Genomic DNA, 23,044 nt, shown 5'->3' on the forward strand with positions numbered 1-23,044 from the left:
GGTTATTTTTTAAAATTTTCTGATTGCCTTCAGATACGTAGATTTGCAAATAAAATATAACAATATATATTCAAAACAAAAAAATATATATTTTATTATATTATTTAATATTTTTTTCAGGAAATTTTATTTTATTTATTTAAATTTGTTTTGTAAAAATAAATTTTTTCTTTGTTTTTCTTTTGTGTTTTTTTGTAATAATTAAAAATTTCATTTTGTTATGTTATTTAATTTTTTTTTCAGAAAATTTTGTTTTATTTATTTAATTTTTTTTTTGTAAAAATAAACTTTATCTTGTTTTTTTGTAATATTTAAAAATTTCGATATTTAAATTTTTTTTTAATTTAATTTTATTCTATTTAAATTTTTGTAATAATAAATTTTTTTCCTTGGTTTTTTTTTATAATATTTAAAAACTCATTTTCATTTTCTTATATTATAAAAAAGTTTGTTTTCAGAAACTTTTGTTTTGTTTACTTAATTTTTTTTGTAAAACTAAATATTTTCCGTTTCCCGTTTGTTTTTTTTTGCAATATTTCAAAATTTCATTTTCCTATATTATTTAATATTTTTTTCAGCAAATATTATTTTATTTATTTAATTTACTGCTTTTTTAATAAGTTTTTTCCTTTTTTTTTTGTAATATTTAAAAATTTCATTTCCTTACATTATTTAAAATTTTATTTGTTTTTTCAGAAAAAAATATCGAAATACGGCATTTTCAACGGTAAGTGATAAATTTCATACCTCCAATATTTATTAAAACCTTAAAAATTATGAACGGTTAAAAAAAATTTAAGTTCTGAAATCTTATCACAAATACATAAGTACGTACATATATACGAACATATGTACATATATACATACATACATATATATGTATTTATGCATGTCAATAGTTACATAGCACGCACACTTCCCGCTGAAATCAATTACTCAATTTAATGCGAAATCAGCTACGCTCCAAAAAGCCCGAAAGCCAGCAGATAATTGCAATTAAAAGTGCGTTCACAGCGCAAAATGCTCTAATTTTCGTCTTAATTCGCCAGCAAGCACGAGATAAATACACATGCTTGTATATACAGATATACATACATATGTATATATTCGACTACCGATAACCTTTCCTTCCTGCGCGGCTTAAGCTTAGATGCCGTCTACGTGTTCGGCGCTTATCTCGCGCCATGTCACTACAGACCAAAGCCACTAAAATTCACGAACACTTTCGAAATTTATTCGAAAAACAAAAAAACAGTTAGCTAATTTTTATGCGCAATGCCAAATTAAAAGCATTTCCTAAGCAAAAACTGTGAATTTGTAGCAGACACGCTCATAAACAAGCGCTGAGTGGTGAGAGGCGAGAGCATACCGAATTTGTCAACAATTTCTTTGCACCACAGGAAGTGTTAATGATGTAATCAACAGCAACTACATATTCCATGTATTTCATAACTTTTTATGTAAAGCACTTACAATTTGCTTTCAAAAACATATATGTATGTATGTAAGTATATGTGCTAAGTGTGTTTGTATGTATGTGTGTCTATACATTTTTGTCGTTGTACAAAACAAAGCGTGAACAGCTGTTGCTCCATCGGGACAAAATTCCTAAGCAGCATATATAAAAATACTACATATACATATGTATATACATATGTATACATGTATGTGTGTGTGTGCACAAGTGCGCCTCGTATGCGCTTAGTTTCTTATGCTTATAGTAATAAAAGCAAGTGTTATGCGGGTGTATCGTCCATTAAGCACGAAGCTAATTGCCTTTAACACTACGGAAGCAACAACAACAAAAAAACCAACAACAGCAGCAATTTCAAGCGAAAAGGGAGCAAAAACTGAAACAAAGGAGTTGCTTCTGTTTTCAAGTGCAGCGCCATGACTCAAGCTTAGTACAGACACACAAATATTATACATACATACATACATATCTACATAGTATTGTTTTCGGTGATTAGCTTAATTTGAGAGAAATGGCGAAATGAATACTAAGTTGGGATTTCAAATGAGTTGTGCTTGTAGCTATCGCTACATACATACATACATATGTACATATGTTGAGAAAAATGTTAAATATAACTTAAGTGTGACTTCACCTTACTCAGATTATATTATAGAACGCTATACTAAGCAAAATAGTAGAAGTAATCAAGCATCAAGTAATCAAGAAAGAAGAATCAAGTATCGCATAGTGATAAAAGCCACTGTGATGAGCAAGTTTGTTTGTGACTTGTTTGTTCGTTTCACCACTTTTTAAGTTGGCGATTTTGAGACAAGAACTAGGTAGGTAGATAGGTAGGTAGGATGTCTGTCTGACGATGCACAAAAGCTTTTAGGAGGCCCATTATGATGAGACAATTACTAAAACCAATAAAGTTATCAACGCTCAATGATAACCGAATACTTTTGCCCCGAATTGGATGATATGAACTTATACTGAAGACGAGTTCTTTTTCTCAGAAAAAAGGATCTGACGACAACCTCATCCAACGGTCTTGTCCGCAAGAACGCTTTAAATCCTCCTCAGATGCTATATTAAAAAGGACTTGGTAATAAAGACAGGATTGACAGTGCATGCAACAACTATTCATCGGAGGCTCAGAGAGGCAAGACACAAATACCGATCACCTAGTACAAAAAAAAAGCTTTTTTGAGCCAACGAGTGCAGAATCAGCGAAATAGCATGGAAATCGGTCGGTGGATCAGTGGCAGACGGTTATTTTACCGGATGAATCCAAGTTTAATATCTGTGGATGGTATCCATCATGTATGCAGAAAGTCAGGCGTACAGTTTGGTGTAGAATGCATACAAACAACAGTGCGAGTGGACAGGATGATCAAGCGTGTCTACTTAGCCGCGTACGTCTGTCAAATCGTCCAGCTGTCTGCACATACACGAATTAGTATGAGAAGTAGTATTAGAGATATTGTTAGAACCGCTGTTAGAACCGCTGATATCGAAGCAACATAGCTAATAGCTGTCATACAAACGGGACGATCGAAATTAAGTCCTTGTATGGAAAACTTTTTTAATTGACGTGATATCTTCACGAAATTTGGTCACGGTTATTATTATAGGCAAATATATAATATCTGAAGAAATTGTTCATATTGGATCACTATAGCAAAAAGCTGCCATATAAACTGCACAATCAAAATAGAGTCATTGTATGGAAAACTTTTTTAACTGAGGAGATATCTTCATGAAATTGGGTTGAGATTATTACTACCGAGAAGAATACAATCTCCGAAGAAATTGTTCAGATCGGTCTACTATAGCATATAGGTGCCATACAAGCTGAACGATCAAAACCAGTATAAATGCCTTTTTATACCCTTTTATGCTATAAAGTGTGCACCTGTGAAGGGAATTATAGCTTCCGTGTAGCCGAAGTTTACGTTTTTTCTTTTTTTTTTTCTATTTTTTTGGTTTTTGCTGACAGACTTGGCAACCCTATCAATTATTGCTAACTCACACATTTATCAGGCCGAAAGCTCAACTTCACAGTAGCGATGAATATTAATAATTACCTACCAGCATACTTATGTATATTGCTGGGAAATACATATGTTTTTGTACAACAAAATAATAGACACGTCATGAGCAAACATAGTGCTGTGATTTGACAATTGAGGCGAAGCAAAACGTTTATAAGATTAGCACAACAAATGGGATTGCAACAAAAAAGCAAGTTTATTTTGCAAATAACGCTAGCCAAGACTTTGAAAATGCTCAAATATGCTAGACTTATACACATATGTATGACTGTAAGTCTGTATGTATGTTTGTATGTATGTGTGTTTTTATTGAGCCATAAAAATTTATGTTAGGGTGTATAGGTGTATATTACAACTGCCTGCTCATTTATCATTTCTTCTCCCGTCCGTTTCGCAGATGATTTTTTAAAAACTTTTGAAGTCATTTCGCACTTTTTGTTGCCTACAATTTGTTGTTGGCTGGCTAGTTTGTAGTTTTCCAACTCCAGTCGTTGATTTTACTCACATGGTAGGGTTATTTGAAGACCTGTGCCGTTAATGGTGTTTTCGAAGCTGTCAGTGCTATGCCACCCCGCTGCCTGGTTCCCTATCTGGTTCCCTGCCTGGTTGTCTGCCTGATTGCCTGCCACTGCACATTCAGCCACATCGCCAACATCCGTTTTATGTTGCTACTGCCACTGCACGCGCACAGCCATATACTTTTATGACAGCAGCTTGTTGGCGACGATTAGCTGCGCTAAGTGTTGTTCACACACACACACCTGCATACGCACATTCTTTCATAGAGACGGTGATAAAAGCGCTGTCTGCCGCTAGCAACACATTTGTTTGTATGTCAGTGCGTGCAAGACTCGCTCGCAGTGGGAGCGCGTGTTTACATTCATGTGTGGCATATCAGCGCTAGGGCCCCCCAACACACATGTGCAATAATTCTAGATTCTAGAGGTGTGTTTTGTGTACCTAAATTGTTGCGTGTACATGTGTGTATACGATACTGATATGTAAATACGCCTTTGAATATTATTCACTTTTGTTTTCATGTATGCACTTACTATATCATTAAGCTTATGCCTGCTATTGTAGTCATTTGACGATGTCAGCTGCTCAGCGTGCTTCCCCGCTTGTTAGAGCGTCGTGTTTAATGTCTCAGTTACGCCTTTTGCATGAATCACAAAGCCTCAAAAGTACTTTATATATAATATCTGTACATAAATTTCCATATATACTGATATATACATATATATTTGTATATAGATATGTATACACTATGCGAAAAGAAATACAAGTGCACTTTTGTACTACATAAATAGCGCTGAGCTGACTGTGCGCAAACTATATTTGTAAAATTCATTTAATGAGGGTTCGCTTTTAAAGCGGGGGTGGTGACTGACAACCGCCCATATTACATTTATTACATTTTATGTCAGAGTCCATTTTGGTTCTGTCACATTTGATGCGCATATCTGGTTGTATGTAGGTCGTGAGTGACATGCCTGTCGGAAAAAAGAGCTTTAAGCATGTCTTTCCTTAAGGAAATCTTAAAGTTTGTTAGACGGAGGGTTGTAAAGCTGAGAAAGCAAAATGTTGGATTATTGAAACCACTTTGTCCAACTATGATAGATGAGGTTACTGATTGTAAAAGTGGAATAACAGTTTGAGTACAGCTTAAAGCTTAATATAAGAATACTGACGAATGTGGCTGGTGCTTTGGGAATACAATTTCGCAGCTCACAGTTTAAACATTTTATTTAAAGTTTTTCGAAGGATTTTTCAAGTAGTTATAAAATCTGCACACAGCTTAAAGCTCGCTTAAGCTTTATGTGAAAATACTTAGGGGGAAAATCTGGCGTTTTAGGGATATAATTTCGAGGCTCACAGTTTCAAAATTTAGTTTTAAGTTTTTCTAACAGTTCATTATAAAGTTTAAACACAGCTTAAAGCTCCCTAAAGCTTTCTACGCAATTATTTAGTAATCTGGCGCTTTAAAAACTTTACATGCCGTTCCAAAGTTTGAACACAGCTTTAAGTTTGCTAAAGCTTAATATGATAAATCTGAGGAAGAAAATCTGGCTCTTTGAAAATATAATTTAGCAGCTCACAGTTTCAAAATGCAGTTAAAAACTTTACAAGTTATTCAAAAGTTTGAACGCAGCTTAAAGCTTGTTAAAGCTTTATGTAAGAATACTGAGGGAGAAAATCTGGCGATTTAGGAATATAACTTCGCAGCTTACAGTTGAAAAACGTATTCGAACACATGAAAATTAATTTTACAGTATGAATACAGCTTTAAGCTTGCTAAAGCTTTATGTAAGAATACTGACGAAGAGTGTCTGGCCCTTTAAAAATATTATTTCGGCGCTCTGTTTCAAAATGTAGTTAAAAACTTTACAAGTCATTCCAAAGTTTGAACAAAGCTTTAAGCTTGCTTAAGCTTTATGTGAGAATACTGAGGGAGAAAATGTAGCGCTTTAGAAATATACATAATTTCGCAGCTCACAGCTGTAAAATGCTTTCAAAACCATGAGAAGTCATTCCATAGCTTTAAGCTTGCTAAAACTTCATATGAGAATACTGAAAGGAAAAGTCTCGCACTTTAGGAATATAATTTCGGCGTTCACAATTTCAAAATGTATTTCAAAGCTTTTAATTTTAAATTTTTTATGTTACTTCGTGTTGCAATCTCATTTCTTCTTGCAGTCTCGATATCTCTCATACTGAAAATCCATAATTTATCAAACTGAACTATCGAAATCTAATACTTCTATGAAAAACTTTTTTATTTAACGAGAAATCCTCACGAAATTTAATATGGCTTATTGTGTAAGGTAATGCTACAATATCTGCCTATATGGTTGAAATCCGGCGATTATAGCATACAGCTGCCATACAAACTGATCGACCAAACTCAAGTTCTTATAAGGAAACTTTTTTATATGGCGATGTTTCTTAACGAAATTCTATAGGGATTATTTTTTAAGGCAGCGCTGTATGCTCCGAAGAAATTGTTCAGATCGGATCACTATAGCATACAGTTGCCATACAATTTGAACGACCATAACCAAGTTCTTGTACAGAAGACATTTTTATTTTACGAAAAAGTTTCACAAAATTTTACACGGATTATTTTCAATACCATTTATTATTATTATATTATTATTAATAAGATTATTTTTTATATTTTTCCCTGCTGAATGCACCTCAGTTGCCAATTTCCTGCAGGTACACCTGCCGTCGTACATTTCTTTCTTGCAGTCAACTAATTTCCACTTTTTCCACACAAACAATTGCAATCAATGACACAATGCATCGACAATAACAAAATACCCTAGCTGAACAAACAAGAAGAAAATGAAAAGAAATTTTTCTTACAAACTTAATTAAAGAAAATCTAATCAACGCTACAAGACTACAGACGTAACACTCCCATAGCCATACCATTTGTCGTTTGATGAGTGCAGTACGATTTATAAGCTATTTGTTGTTGCTTTGCTGCACTATTACCGCGCCGTTGAGTACTCAATTAAATTGCTGAGCTAAATTTATACACAACTTGGGGGTTGAGCTGGGGTGACCACTACCCCGTCTCAGCCGTTAATGCGCGCACAAAAGGTCAACGCGTCAAACGGCGCATTCACCTTTTTCGATTATATTTTTGTAGATTTTTTTATATATATTTCATTGGAAATTGCTTTCGTTACACTTAAGTCTGAGTATATTCAAATAATCCGTTTGAGTATTTTGCTGTGGCAAACACTTTTCTGTATTTGTGGGCTGCGTTGGTTGTAGGCGCGTTGTTGCGCTTTTTTGTTGTTGTGTGGAAAATCGATTTTCATTTGCCGATGCAAGCAAAAACAATGTAGCCAATTCAAAACTCTACGCTGATCATTAATTTTGGTATTATTGTCATTGGCTTGTAAATATATATGTGAGTGCATATGTGTGTGTGTATTTAAGGCTTTTCACCAACACTGAGTATTTTTACAGTTTTTTTTTTTGTTACTTGTGCTAGTATATTTGTATATTTGTTTGTGTGAAGGCACAGTATGCGTGGGTAGGTTCGGGTTTCGGTTTACGACGTCTGCAACTATTTTAACGCTTCCACCAGCAGCAAAACTTCCGCTTCCGTTTTATGTTGTCTACTGTGCTGATGTGCTGAAGGATCTAAGCTTTTATTAACACATACAGCTACACACACGCGCGCAGACATTTGCATTGAAGCGGGGTCGTTGCACTATTTTATAGCTGCACGCAGACGATTTTTGCTATGGCGGCACTATAAATACAAGTGAGTCGTAGTTAAGGCTCAGCGCGTCCTTCGCACTGCAGTGGCGTTTAACTGGGTGTTTATGCAGTCTGTTTTTATGCCAACAGCGCTGTACTAAACTTAACACGCCCTAAGCGCTGCCGTCGCGCGCCGCAGTATACCGTGTGTTTACTTCGAAGTCTCGTCTTGATTTGCCTGCGTCTGAGCGCACGGCCAAGCAATGTCTTTCAAAATTATTCACTTCGATTCACTTAAGTCAACTTAAATTAGAATCAAATTGTGACGACGTTGTGTAAATGTGTTTTTTATTGCGCTCGTTGTTTATAAACGCGTCGTGATTTCGAGTTTGTATGTATGCAGCTATGCTTGTGTTAATATAAAGCGCGCCGCCTGTGACGCTACCGAAAAGTTGCTTGTTGTGTTTGGCTGTGCGCTCAAGTTGGTAAACAACCATGCGACTTAGCATACTCCTGCGCGCAACAACAATGCCGAAATATGTATATGTTTGTGTATATGTATGTATACCCAAAACACTGTAGCTATTGAATAACTTGTAAAACTTCGTTATTATTTGCACGTTTTTCTCAAGCGTGTACTTTTTCGCGTCACGCGTGTGTAACGCGTCCGTTCGCCCGTACTCGCGCACTCGCTTTAAAATACAATTAAATATATATATAAATATATATACATATATATGTATATATCAACAATATATTTTATTTTTGCATAAAAAAACGCTCAACACTTTTGCGGCGCACGAACAACACGCACGAAAGTTACAGCGCGTAACCGTCTCCAACAAACGCCGAAACCGCACTCAGCGTTCTAAGTGGTGCGCATTCATGACAAACCCGCCGATTCTGTTTCCCATTGAGCGACGTTGAACGTGTATGACCATATGCTCTCGCCTGTGCCGAGGGATGACGAAGGCGTTTATGGCGACGTCATCAACTGGTCACACAACAGGCAGGCGGCGGGCGGCGCGCAGCAACCTCGCGCAACCACCACCACTGCTGCCCTCACCGGCGCGCGTTTGGCAGGCATACTCACGCGCCACTCCTGTTGCCACCACCCAAGCGAGTGGGAAGCGGCGCACACAGTGGTTTGTATAAGTTTTTTGTTAAATTTTGCAATGAGCGTTTGAGTGCATTTCACTGCGTTATGAAAAAAATATGCGCTACTCGTTGAACAGTGGCCACAATGCGTCGAGCGCTACTCTCCAATGAATCGAACAAACTCGCATAGAGTTGTTGAAACAACCAGACAGCACTCCTCCGACAGTCAGCATGTCCTTTGGCGTAGGCGACGATTATTTTTTAGTTTAAAATTAATTTTTCCGTCTTATTTTATCGTCTTATTTTATGCTATAACATCTCTAGAATATTATCTTAAATACTCATGTTGAACCGAGTTATAATTTTAGACCTGGTAAAGCCTTGTAAAGTTGCGCTTCCGAGATCAGCTTTATAGTCACTTAAAACTGTAAACGCGTTTTTGTCGAAACTGTGTTTTCAAAGTCGGTTGTCGAGATTTCTCTCGTACTACTCAACCGATCTTAATGAAATTTTTCACAGGTCTTCGAGATATAATTTACATGGTCTTGAACGAAATGATGTTTTTTGTAATTACGATTATTTAAATTTTCACTATTCTTCCTTCATCCATAACTTAGTTTAAGGTCTTACTTAAAACACGTAATTTCCGTTCACTTCAGATGCTCATGTAAGAAGTTCTGCTGTCAACGCGGGGGCATCTTTTTCAAAGAGGCTGTCGGCAATGACGTCGTCATTTTAAAATTTCACAAAATTTTCCTAAAACTTGAATCTTTGGAATAATTAAAAGTTTGAATAAAAAAATATTTGATGTGTTTTTTTGTCACATGGGCAGCAGTACCAGCAATAAAATGCGGAGTGGTGAAAAGGCAATCTATAAATTTTGTCTAATCAAAATCCATAGTCAATAAAGAAAATTATTTAATATTTGCCTCATCTTGCTGCAGTGTGCCGCACAGCCCCTGCTTTTGTGCTGTTACCTGCTCCATTAATCATATGCTTTGGCCGCTCTCTAGTGTTCTCTCTATTTTTTATTGTTTTCTATGTGTTCTTCCCGCGCGTTTATGTTCTCTGTTTATTTATTCTTTCGCTCATTTCAGTTCTTTTTATCTTGCTAGTTTATTATTGTTCGCTATAATTCTTATTGGCTGTCATTAGAGCGCAAAAACGTATGAACTCTGCTGTCAACTGAGCTGTCAGATCTACTACATTATTTAGTTGATGGCAACTCGCAAACTAGTTGGTATTTAAGCGAAACGCAAAGTTGTTATAATTTGAGCTGTTACATTTCGTTTGTTTACTTTTAGGTTTATTTTGTTGTCGGTTTTATTATTTTTTAATTTTAGTTTTAATATTTTTTAGTTTTATTATTTATTCTTCAATTTTATGGTTTATTTTTATGCATGAATGAAAGTTATGGTTACCGCGCCAGCTAAAAAAGTCGTAAAATGAATAAGCAAATATTTTAAAGCATTTAAAAGTGTGCGTAAAAGCTTTCATTGTTTAGCCGACGCTGCTTTCACTATTAACTTCGATTTAGCGCACTTTATTAAAAGTTATGTAAGATCTCATCACGAGGTATCGTAATGTCTAGAGAAGGACGGCAATGCATTAAAGTGTTGTTGCTTACAAAATATTGCAAAGTTAATGAGTCCACACTCACGCATCATGAATTTTTATGCATGATTTTTGCAAAAGGCCGCAAACATCAATTAAAATCCACAAACAAGGCACGTGCCGTTTGCCTTTTAACTAAAACTTACCTACTACTTTACCTGTTTGTTTGCGTAAAATATTAAATATTTGCGATTTGCTTTGGCCAACCAATTCGTAACTTAATAAAATTTGTTCGAATGTATGGCATGCCTAGCAGTTAAGCAGGGAAGTAAATATTACAAGAGAAAATTGCTAACTAAATTGCTATTGAAATGAAAGCGTTAATATTTTTATACATGCGCTTACGGGCTGAGTTCATATTAATAGCGGCGCTAGGTTGCTGAATGAGTTATTGGAAAGTGAAGTTATTTTTTGAGTAAACTTAAGCAATTGTAATAATGTTAAAGGGTTTTTTACTAGAGATTAAGATCGCGACTTGCTCTAGAGTGAATATGGTCGAAGTTTCGACTTTCGAATTTTGTCGAAAATTTTAGTATTTTGAGAAAATTTTATTGTCAAAATATGTATCTTTGGAATAAATTTTAGCCTTATTAAAGATGGATCAGTTCTTCGGCCTCTGCTTCCTCCTTCTTTTGTTAGATAAGTATATTGAAGCGCGTAAAAAAACGTAGGAGAAATTTGGGGGCATTGAATAGTCATAATATTGTACACTCTATCAGAGGTTTCTATGACATTTAGTCTTATTAAAAATGGATGAGTTCTTCGGCTCCTCTGTCCTCTTGCTTTTTTCGATAAATGCATTGAAAAGCGTGAAGAAAGCGTTGCCTACATTCAGGCGCATTGAATAATTATAATGTTCGATATTTCGAATTTCGAAAATTTTAATGTTTTTAAGCTATTTTACTGTCGAAAATTTAAATAGGAATTAAAAAAATAGTTCAAATATTTTTTTTTGTTCTAAATTTCAGTAATCTTAAGCAAGTAGAAGAGCAATTGTTACTAATCTTGAGGAGTTTTTAGTAGTGACTAAGCTAATATCTTGCTCCAGAGCGAATATGGTCGAAGTTTCGATTTTCGAATTTTGTAAAAAAAAGATTTGTATTTTAATGTCATAAATTCAAAAAATACTTAAAAACCATTAAAATAGTGTTTGTTGTTATTCATTTGAGCAACTCGTAGGCAGTTTTGTGTACGAGGTCTCTAATTTACATTTGAAAGCACTGAATACTATTTGTACACTTCGAGTTATTTGGAACACAAGCTTGGCAAAAACGTGCCTTTTTAAACAAAATAAAGATTTTTAACACATAAATAATAGATTCAGAGGCGCATTGAGACTTTGAACAAAGCCTAATGATTTGAAATATAAAAGAAAAAATATAAGAAAACTGGTTCTAAAAGAAAGAAAAAAAGTATGGTGATTTGTAAGAAGAAAAAAAAGTAAGATAAAACGTGAGGCGTTTTTGCAAATAATGGAGAAGTTCACTAAAGTCATTGATAAAAGTAAAACATAAATATTTTTATTGCTTTCACCATTTTATTATTATTATGGTTATTTGTATATTTAATTGTTTATTTAAACTATTTTTAGTTAATAGAGCAAATAAATACATTAGAGTGGGTCAGAAACGATTCTTTTAGCAAGTACTGTGAAATTTCCTACAAAACTAAGTTTTTTTCGGTTTATAATAATTTTTTTTCATAGAGCTTTAAAATTCATAAGAAAAAAAATTCCTTAAAATAATGAAATTTTAATTTTAATATATTTTAGACAGTAAGGTTTAAGAAAAAACCTTTAGAACCTTTCTTTACAGCATTAAATTTCCTACAAAATATATGAAACTTGATATATTCACAAGTAATTAGTTTTAATTTTTTCTTTCATAATAAAAAAAATAGAAAACTCTAATGCGGGCAAGGTGGCTATGAACTTATTTTTCAGAGTACTGCAAAATATGTGTATGAGTATGAAAAATATACATATACATATATTATTATTTTTGACCCACCCTAATATAAATATTTAAATGTAAATATAAAAAAATATAAAATATGCTTTTATTTTTTATTATGATTATACATTGCTTGTTTTATTTTGAATTATTAAAAATTTTATTAACTTCTATTGAATTAACTCAATAATTATAGCCTGAGCAGGGCTCATGCGTACTTGTCCTTGTATGGAAAACCTTTTTATTTGACAAGATATCGTCACGAAATTTGTCCCGAATTAAATCTCGAAGCAACACTACAATCTCAGTAGAAATGGTTCAGATCGAACAGCTATAGCGTATAGCTGTGATACAAATTGAACGATCAAGGTTCATTTCTTGTGTGCAAAACTCTTTTATTTGACGATATATATGCACAAAAATCGGTGCAGATAGTTTTCTAAGACAACTCCAGAATATATGAAAAAATTATTCAGATCGAACTACTATAGCAAATAGCTGCCATACAAACTCAATCGATCCAAATCAACCGAAATTGATTTTTTTTTTATTTTTCTTATTTTTTTTGCTTTCTAAACTCTTTATTATATAAATTATAAGCTTTATGCAACTTAATAAATAAATTAATCTTATTAAAGTAATAAACTCCCAATTGTTAACCAATTTCTTTAATTACAAATCTCTTTGCACTCTCTATTAATGCAATTAATAGATATTTAATATGAGTTGTTGCAGCTAATGCAATCGATAGCAACAAGCGATCGCCATGCATTTGTGCGACTAATTCACTAATAATTGCGCTACAACAAGAAAAATGGAAATAAATTGATTATGACATCGTCTATGAGAAAGTGTCGGAGCGAAAGTGTCGTCGAGATAGCACTCTCGTAAGCTAGTAAAATAATTAAACTATTAGTAATAAAAATAGGCACTTTGCTGTTGCTACAGCTTGATTGGCGCTAAGAGGAAACAATTTATTTATAATATAAATTGAAAGTATAAAATGAGAAAAATTGCAGCGCGACAATTTTAGCTATTTAAAATATGAAAGAAAATTTTTAGTAGATTTTAATAATTTATATGAATTTTTCTTGCATTAAAATTTTAATATATCCAACGAATTTCTATTTTTGGCGCTTTTCATGCTTTGAAATTGGTCTCGCGTCATTTAATAAACACACTCATTTGTAATGCCACATTTTTTAACACATTTATTGTATGCGTGTGGTTGTGTGTGTGCCTAATCAATTTGGATGCCCGCCCTACAATGAGAAACTCATCAGCGTTTCGTGTTTAGAGAAAAGAGAAATCTACCTAATTTTCGTCTAATCCCAAAGCGTTTGAATACCAAATGCCTAGAAGGCGTTTGATTTGGGCAGCAAGAGCTAGGCTTTAGCCAAACGCTTGAATAAAATTGCCATAAATGTGCTAAACAACGGCGAATTAGATAAGTGATGCTAAAAATGTTTGCAGAAGCATTTAGAAAAAGGTAAGAACTGTAGAGACCCACAAAGATATAATAAAACCCAAATCAAGCGCGAATCAATAAATAAATAGAAAATGAGAACAATTGGTTGGGGGGAGGGGCGCAGTTTTTATAATTATGCATGTGTTTATATGGAAAACTTTTTTATTTGACGATATATCTTTACGAAATTTGGCATACATAATTTTCCAAGGCAACGCTAAAATCTCTAAATAAATTTTTTAAATCGGACTAATATAGCATATAGCTGCCATACAATTACTACTAATTATGTCCTTGTATGGAAAATTTTTTTATTTGATGAGATATCTGCACGAAATTTGGCACGCAGTATTATCCAAGACATTGGTACAATCTCCGTGGAAATTGTTTAGATCGGACTACTATGGCATATAGCTGTCATACAAACTGAACGATCAAAAACAGGGTTTTGTAGGAAAAACTTTTTTACTTCACGAGATATCTGCACGAAATTCGCCACGAAGTATCATCCAAGACAACGGTACAATCTCCGTGAAAATAGTTCAGATCAAGCTATTATAGCATATAGCTTCCATACAAACTGATCAATCAAATACATATTCTTGTATGGAAAATTTTTTTATTTGGGGAGATATTAACACCGCACAAATAATTATCCAAGTCAACGTACAATCTCCATAGAAATTGTTCAAATCGAATCACTATAGCATATAGCTTCCATACAAAGTCATCTAACAAAGTGAAATTTAGGATTATTTTACACCCTTTAATTCCATTTCTCAAATAAGAAATGTACCTGTAAAGGGTATTATAGTTTCAGTAAAGCCGTAGCTAACAGTTTTTTCTTATTTTATAATATTTTTTCCATTTACTTTTCAGTATGTGTGTGTTTATATGTTTGTGTTAGTGTTATTTGTCAAATACTAATTTTAAATATTTTTGTTTTTTTTTTTACTCACCAAACTATCGGCAACATTTTGACTCATTATTTCTGTGCCAGTTGTGGCCAAGTACACGCAGTATATTTATTTTGCTTGCTGTTGTTGTGTTTGTGCGCAAACGCAGCAGCTGAGATTTTCGTTTCCGGAACAACTTGCAACAAACCGAGGAGCTGCTGCCGTCGTCTCGGCCACATTTTGAAAAGCTGCCGCTACTGTTGACCTCAAGCAACACGAATGCAATTAAAAACTGTGTATTTGCAATTATATATGTCTGTGGCTATGTATTGGTGTACTTAGTACGCGTAGCGTGCGCTGGGTTAAGGTTTTTGTTGTTATTGCTGCTGCTGGCTACTATGTAATGGACTTTCTACGCGCTTGTGGCTTCAGCAACAGATTTGGAACACTGCTTTTGCTTTGCTGTTGTTTTTGTTGTATAAAATAACATAACATCACGTGCGAAAAGCTCGTTTATCGAAATATTTGCACTTATTTCCTTTTTAGATATTTTTTTTTGTATTTTTTTATTTTATTTTTTCTTGTATTTGCTTCTGTTTTTATTATTTTCATTCACACACTTTCCACGAAATTTCGCATTCGTTTAGCTATTTTTGCTCGTTTCATTTTCTTCAACACTTTTACAAAACAATCACCATTAGCCGCCACGCTTGTCTATTGCTGTGCACGTTGTTGAAATGTTAAAATGGCTGGCTGCCGCATTGCCTGCTGTTGCCTGGCGAAAATATAATCGTAAATTAGTATGGAATGTTCGCACAATCAGCTAATCGGCAAACTTTTTGATTACAACGTTGATGGCCAATTTGTATGCGCGCATGCGCCACTCACAGTCGCTGTAAATACAACACGATTCAAGCGGTTTTTTCCGTTAGCTATTTCAAGAGCTCACACTCACACATTTACGCATATGGTACACACAATTTTTGTCAAACACTACTTTCTTACCTTTCTATGATTTTGGATCAAGATCTGCATTTAAAAGACTTTTTATCATTTTGGATTAAGATCCGCAGCTAAAAGTGCGATTTTAGTCACATAATTAATGCCTTTAAAAATATTTTCCCATATTCCAATTTTTCAAAAATTATTTTACTCATATTAAATTAAGCACGATTGCGAATATTTGCAGCCGTCAACTTCCATGTGCCGCTAACGCAGACACGCTGCTATTTACCAGCGCAATGTGGCCAACAGCCGAAATGGTCAAAGCTGAAATTCAACAGTGAACGCTTTCCGCATTCTTCGCTTCGCATTGATCGCTTGACGTATTGCGGCAGTCGGCAAACATTGCTATATAAATATACATACGATATGTATGTATATACCATACACATATATATTACGTTATACATTTATATTGCTCTCGGTAACCGACCATCGCGCCGCCGTTCACTGCATAAACGACTTGTCTGCTTTTTCTTCATGGCAATCTCTTTTTTCTTGCAAATTGGCTAACATTTCTCTCATTTTCTTGTCCAAACACTCAAGTAATGACTAAAATTAAAAATTATAGAAAAAGTGCTTAACGACTAACGGTAGTTGCAAAACCAATATTCATGTTTGTTATGATTTTACCATAATTGTTACGCTCGAAACTCGAATGCGTACATTAGGATGGTACGTCTTTTACGGAAAAGTGAAAAATATAGCATAACTGAAATTTACACAGCAACTTGTATTTTGTGATTTTATAGGAAAAATTATATTTATGCTATATAAAATTAACGGAAATAGCAAGAAGAAACGTTAACTACGGTTGCACCGAAGCTAGTATACTCTTAAATAAAGCAGTTTTCTTACAAAACTTGATTTTTATGGGTCTGTTTGTGTGGTGATATATGATATAGTGGTCCGATCTGTGCAATAACTTCGGAGATTATATCATGGTGTCAAATTTCGTCAGATATATGTCAAATAAAAAAGTTTTCCGTACAAGCATTTGACTTTGATCGTTCAGTTTGCATGACAGCTATATCCTAAAATGGTACGATATCGGCGTTTCTGACAAATAAGAAGCTTGACAATATCTCTTGAACTGAGCGACTATTTAGCGTATATTCAGATGGACGATAATCAGCTGATTATTTATACATCTGTATATATGATAATATATTTAACAGCGTTAAGCGTTATATAGTTAAGTTTTGATCTTAAAATACTTATTTTGAGCAATGACGGTTAATTATTCTAAAACTTTTCGTTCAAAGAGCGTATATTGAAATAACCGAACTCGGACCAGCTTTATAAGTGTCGGGTCAAGTGTTGTTGTAAAGATAATCGCAAATAGTTGTATTTCTAAAGATAATGTGAATCGTCGTAATATATGTTTTAAATAATATTTCGCGAATTAAACGAAAATCTGTCATTTAGTTGAAAATCTCATTTCGAACCACCCTAATAAACTACGGTATGTGCAAGTAAATTGTGAACCACCTTAATACACAGTTTAAATAACTAATATACAACTCTTACTTAAACTGGTGAGACTTTTTTTCGAACCACCCTAATAATTTATAAATATATTGTGAACCGTCTTAATATACAGTTTAAATAATATTTAGCGAATTAAACGAAAGTATGTCACTTAGTTGCAAAACTCATTCTGAACCACCCTAATAAACTACGTTATGTTCATGCATGATACATTGAGAACCACCTTAATACATAGTTTTAATAACTAATTTACAATAAAACGCGTGTCAATATTACTGGTGTATTTTTTTTTCTTTTCGTACCACCCTAGTAAATTACTTTATGCGCATGTACCAACTTATCTGTCTGTCCAGCTGTAGCAGCATGCACAATATTTGTTAACGAAATTGTAAAAGCATGAAAATCAGATTTTGGGCCACAAATCGAACACTTTCAATTATTTGTTTTATTTTAATAAAAATTAGTTGTAATAACACTAACTTAAGAGAAAGTTTGATTTCGTGGAAAATTTATAATTTACAAGCTTGTAGCAGAGTTTTGAAAGACTGTCAGATATTTATATTTTTTTTTTTGGTCTACTTGGATGTGCAAACACATTTTTAATTATACCGTTATACGCATTTATGCTATAAAACACATATACATATCGTCACCTGAAATGCAAAACTAATCATCAAAAAAATCGAAATTTAGTTTTTTATTCCTTAACATAAAATTCTAACCTCCCATTGTCAGATATAACCAATTTATAACCGTTTCCTAACCGACACTCAAATTTTGGTTCAATATCGTTTTTCCTTCGCTTGTAGACTTTAGGCTACGATATAGTTTTTTTGCCTTGAAACACAACTACTTTCGGAGCACAACTTTTCCAATTGGCAACAACACTCACATACACAACTTAAAACAATGAAATCCGTAAGTTCGGCTCGGGCATAACAAATCGCAAATGGCACGACAATCAATGGAATTCGTCAACAGTTAATCGGCGCACAGTTGTGGCGGCTACCAACGTTGGTGACAATGCCAAAAGACACTGAAAGCTATGCGGCTTTGCAGCAGTCATTGAGAAACGTTGAACTGCTGGCTGATGAGCAGCTGACTAGCAGCAGCGCCGGCCAAAGAGGCGCATAGGAAAAGTCGTTCATAACCATTTTCGGTATATTTCGTGTGAGAATAGATAAAAATAGCTACAAGCTGTCATAGGCTGGCGCAAAATCTTGAAACAAAATCAAATATTTGTGCGGAAGCAGCAGGTGGAGCCGCAGAAGAGCTGAAAGACAGGACAGCGCAAACACTACACACGCATTCGTCCCGCTGATATGTCTTATATGTACATACATACCATATATTTGTATGTATGTACATATGTGTATGTGTGTGTGTGTCGCGTCAACTACCTGTTGAGTTTGTTTATTTTCCTATGCCAGCGGACAACGCTCGAAGAAGTAAACGAAAATGGCTATGAAATGATTTGGCGAGCGCGTTGTGACTTATGGTGCTTGTGAAAAAGCGCAGCTCTGGCTCTACACAGAGCGCAGGCGAAAGGCATGTCAAACATACAGAAAATGTCTGGGAAAATTAAATATGAAAGTGAAGTAAATTAAAGAGCCGGACTAGCCGATTGAACAAAAAAGTGCGCTAGCAAACTATTTGGCGTGCACTGAGCAAATTGGAGCCGTATACTAACAATATACATACATGCATACATATCAGCATAGTACTTGTATACCTAAATATCAACTGACAGTGTGTACGCGTTGGTATGTTACATGCATAGTCATTGTGTAGATTGCTTAGAGCGCCGTAAACATAACGTTATGCCATTACTTTTACGATATTACGTTTCACCAGCGCCAACACGAGTGCAACGGAGAGTTCCGGCAGCACGGTTCATTGACGAGCCGCCTGCAAACACACAGCCATACAGACGCTTGCTCTTTTAGTTAAAGCGGAGCGCGTTCAGCAGCGGTTAGGAGAGCGGCAGCGTGAGTAAGAGTTCGCAGAGATGTTGTGCTCCATTGGCAGCGGTGTGTTTGCGCTAAGATCTTTTTTACGTTAGAGCAACTATTAAGCCAATAACTTGAAACAACACAGAACAGCTGAGGCTGCTTTTTTGATCTTTTTAAGGCTGCGGCTGAATGCCCTTCACATGTTTTTTTTTACTGAAAAAATGGTATAAAATGTATTTTCACTTAATTTTGATCGTTCAGTTTGTATGGCAGCTACATATATGCTATAGAGGTCCGATAGCGGTAAATCCGCCAAATAAATAGCTTCCTGGCGAGGAAAGAACGTATGCAAAATTTCAGATTTATATCTCTAAAACTGAGGGACTAGTTCGCGTAGTTACAGACAGACGGAGTCGAGCTCATCATGCTGGACATTTATGGTGTACATTCTAATAAAAGTGTACCCGAAATTTGTACACCCAGTTTGTTTACAGCAGCTGCTAAAGTCGGTACACCTCAGCAGTACGCTGCGATTTCACATTCTGGACGATCTTCGATCTCTTCGACTGAAGAAAATATTAAAAGTAAAGAAAGGGTGCCTGAAATCGTCAGGATTCTGCTAGAGAGATGGCAAGTGAGCACAACAACTCTCGCGAGTCCGTTCGAATGATTTTGGTGAATATTTTGAGTATGAAGCGCGTTCTTGCTCGTACTGATCTCGATAAAGATATATTTTTTTTTCAAAAAGACATGCTTTCGTGCGAATTTCGATCCCACATTCATGGAGAGCATTATAAATGCCGACGAAACGTGGATTTATGACTTTGACATGCAAATAAGTCAACAATCATCGGAATAGTTGGGAAAAAATGAGCTGAAACCAAAAAAAACTACGCCACAGCTGCTCAAAAATCAGTGTGATGCTCAATGTTTTTTCGATATTCGTGGTGTGTTGTTTCATGAATTTGTTCCGAGGGAACAGATGGTTAAGAAGGAGTTCTATTTGGGCGTATTGAAGCGTGAGAACATGCATGTAAAACAGCCGGAATTGTGGAAGAACAATTCATGGATTTAGTACGTCCGTGCTTTTTTTTTTCTTGTTTTCCCAAACTGAAATTGCCGCTCTGTCGATCGAAGAGTTAAAACAATGTTCGCTGAAGATGTTTCGAGAACTGAAAACTGAGTGATCAAGGTCAAGTTCTTTGACATGATATCTTCACGAAATTCGAGATGGATTAATATCTAATTCAACGCCATAATATTTGAAGAAATTTTTTAGATCGGACTACTATAGCATATACATGTAGTTGTCATACAAACTGTTCGTCCAAAAACTAGTTCTTGTACAGAAAATTTTTTTATTTGATAAGATATCTTTATCGAAATTTGGTATGAGTTATTAACTAAAGCAAAGCCATAATATTTGAAGAAATTTTCTAGAACGGACTACTATAGCATATAGCGGCCATACAAGCTGTTCGTTCAAAAACCAGTTTTTGTATAGAAAAATTTTTATTTGACAAGATATCTTCACGAAATTTGGCTCGAGCTATTGTTCACGCAAACTCTATATCCTCTGCAGAAATGGTTCAGATCGGACCACTATAGCATATAGCTGCCATACAAACTGTCTCACAAAAATCTTGTATGACATATTTTGTGTTTGATAAAGGTATTATAGTTACGCTGCAATCGAAGTTAACGTTTTTTCTTGTTAGTACTCTGTACGCTAAAAAGAGTAAGTGGCTTGCTAGCAGAAGCAAAAGCATGATCTCACTAGAACTCTAGCGCTACGAAGTATTAAACTTAAATAAACTTTTTGTGTTGTTGTTGTTGTTGTTGCTGAGTATTCTTATTATTTTTGTATTATTGTTGCTGCTGCTGAGTATTCTTATTATTACTATTCTGTGTTGTCGTTGCTGCTGCTGTGTATTCTTACTCTTTTTGTGTTTTTGTTGCTCCTGCCGAGTATTCTTACTATTCTAACTCTTTTTGTTTGTGTTGTTGTTGTTGTTGTTAGCGTGTTAAGTGAAGCATTATTGTTATTATATGTATGTATTAAGTAGGTGTCTTTTTTATAATTTTATTATTTATTATACTAGCGACTTTCTTGAGCCAGCTCATTGGGGCTCTTCTTGCCGCTTATCGCTGGCGATCGCCTTTTTTATTGCCATTTATGCTTTTGATTTATTTATGCTGTCTTTTTAAAACACACTAGATATACAGGTACTAACACATTATTCTTACACTTTTATTGTTTTAAACTTGGCAGTAACTCAGTAGTTTCACACACACGCGCGCTTTTGCATTTAAATAAGTTTTTTTTCCGACTTGGCTTCGTCATGAAAGTTCTCGCGTCGACTGGAGTTCGTTTACAAATTTTATGCACCACTAATTTGCTGTCGATTTTATTATTGGTATTTGTTGTTTTTGGCATTTCATTACGCTAATATTGTTGTAATTTCACTTCCCTTTGCGTTTTTGATCATACGAGAATCTCGCGGGATTGTGGCGGCCTGCTCTTGGCTCTCTTGCGGGGGCGTGCATCTCAACGACCAGCCAGCAGCTGTTCGACAACTGCAAGCACTGGCTGCCAACAACAAAAAATAACTATAAAACAACAATAATTTTGAATTCTTTGCACTTCATATTCGCACCGCCAAGTTGGCAAAACGACATCACTCGTCACTGCTGCTGGCAGTTGCCGCATATGGCGTGCCTAGCGAGCGTTTTTAACAAACTACAGTGCTTCACACCGCTCGCCACACACCATTCGCACTTTTCCACCGACCAACTGGCAGTTGGCAAATTTTAGACTTCAATTTTAGACTGGAATTTTTGACTAAAAATGTAGACTTAAAATTTTGACTTCAATTTTAGATTCAATTTTTAGACTTTAATTTTTGACTTTTATAATTTGAATTTCGTGCTAAACGTAAGCTCTTGAGCTCGTCTTCGGCGTTGCAACTTCAAAAAAAAATGGTTATATGAAAATACTATTATTTTGCTGCCTAACAGTAAAACACATATTTTGTATTCCAAAAAAAAAAAAAAAAACAAAAAAAACAAAAAAAAAAAATCCTAAAATCGTAAACTACAACAAAGCAATAATGAGTGCGCGACCTGTTACTGGCGTTGCGGCGCACCGTTTGCCTTTGCGCTCGCGTCCGCTGCGTCGCCGTCAACTGGCAACTGGTTTTATCGCACGATCGCACGATTTTCTCCATTTGCTCCGCACGGTTTATGCACTTTTTTATTGTTTTTGTTGTACTATTTTTGTTTTTTGCTTTTCAACTGTGCACTGTATACATTTTCACTTTTAACGTAAGCATTTTTGCAACAAGCCATCAGCGAGTGCCTTGCATTCATAGAAAAATCAGAAAAATTTAATTAGCTAATCGCTAGCTGGCCGACACCTGGCTCCACACACACTTTACCTTTACACAGAAAGCGATATTCTTTGGTGATTTTGTGATATTACTTTTTCTGCAGCGCAAATTCAAAGCTTGGTTGAGCCAACCAATTCTTTGACTCCAAATGGTATACTGCGCCCCGTGTCACACTACTCTTTCACACAAAAAAAAATATTATTACTATTTCGTTTTGTTTCTCTACACTTTGCACACAAATCGGAGCGCCACGGTACACTGCGCGTCGCGTCGTCTTCGCCACCTTTTCACCGTCGCGTCACCCGTCGTTTCGCTGCCGTCCAACATGCGCCAGTTCGTCTGTGAAACCGAACCGCTCGTGGATACCCGTAAAATACAACTGAATTCGGCGCTCAAGCTGGCCTACCAACTAAGCTGTCTAGTTAACTGGGTCCAATTGGTCTGCAAAGGT

The 23,044-nt window shown here is 35.1% G+C and overlaps 1 protein-coding gene across 7 annotated transcripts in view; it reads right to left on the reverse strand.

Annotated features, from left to right (window-relative positions):
- LOC120776455 (ral guanine nucleotide dissociation stimulator-like 1) overlaps nt 1–22,774 on the reverse strand; it is a 43,990-nt gene extending 21,216 nt beyond the window's left edge. Inside the window, exons 1-2 of one of the 7 annotated variants that reach the window (XM_040107115.1) lie at nt 22,642–22,774; nt 14,823–15,534 (exon numbers count right to left, since the gene is read on the reverse strand). In XM_040107115.1, the coding sequence (XP_039963049.1) occupies nt 14,823–14,849 (27 nt within the window). In that variant the 5' untranslated portion in view covers nt 14,850–15,534; nt 22,642–22,774. Of the gene's footprint in view, nt 1–6,945; nt 8,565–14,822; nt 15,535–15,764; nt 16,097–21,143; nt 21,242–21,451; nt 21,723–22,641 lie in introns of those variants that run through there. The other 6 variants (XM_040107119.1, XM_040107117.1, XM_040107116.1 and 3 more) reach the window with 6 other exon arrangements.
- Between the last annotated feature and the right edge of the window lie 270 nt (nt 22,775–23,044).

The sequence above is a fragment of the Bactrocera tryoni genome, chromosome 5 (genome assembly GCF_016617805.1).
Source record: "Bactrocera tryoni isolate S06 chromosome 5, CSIRO_BtryS06_freeze2, whole genome shotgun sequence".
Taxonomy (NCBI): domain Eukaryota; kingdom Metazoa; phylum Arthropoda; class Insecta; order Diptera; family Tephritidae; genus Bactrocera; species Bactrocera tryoni.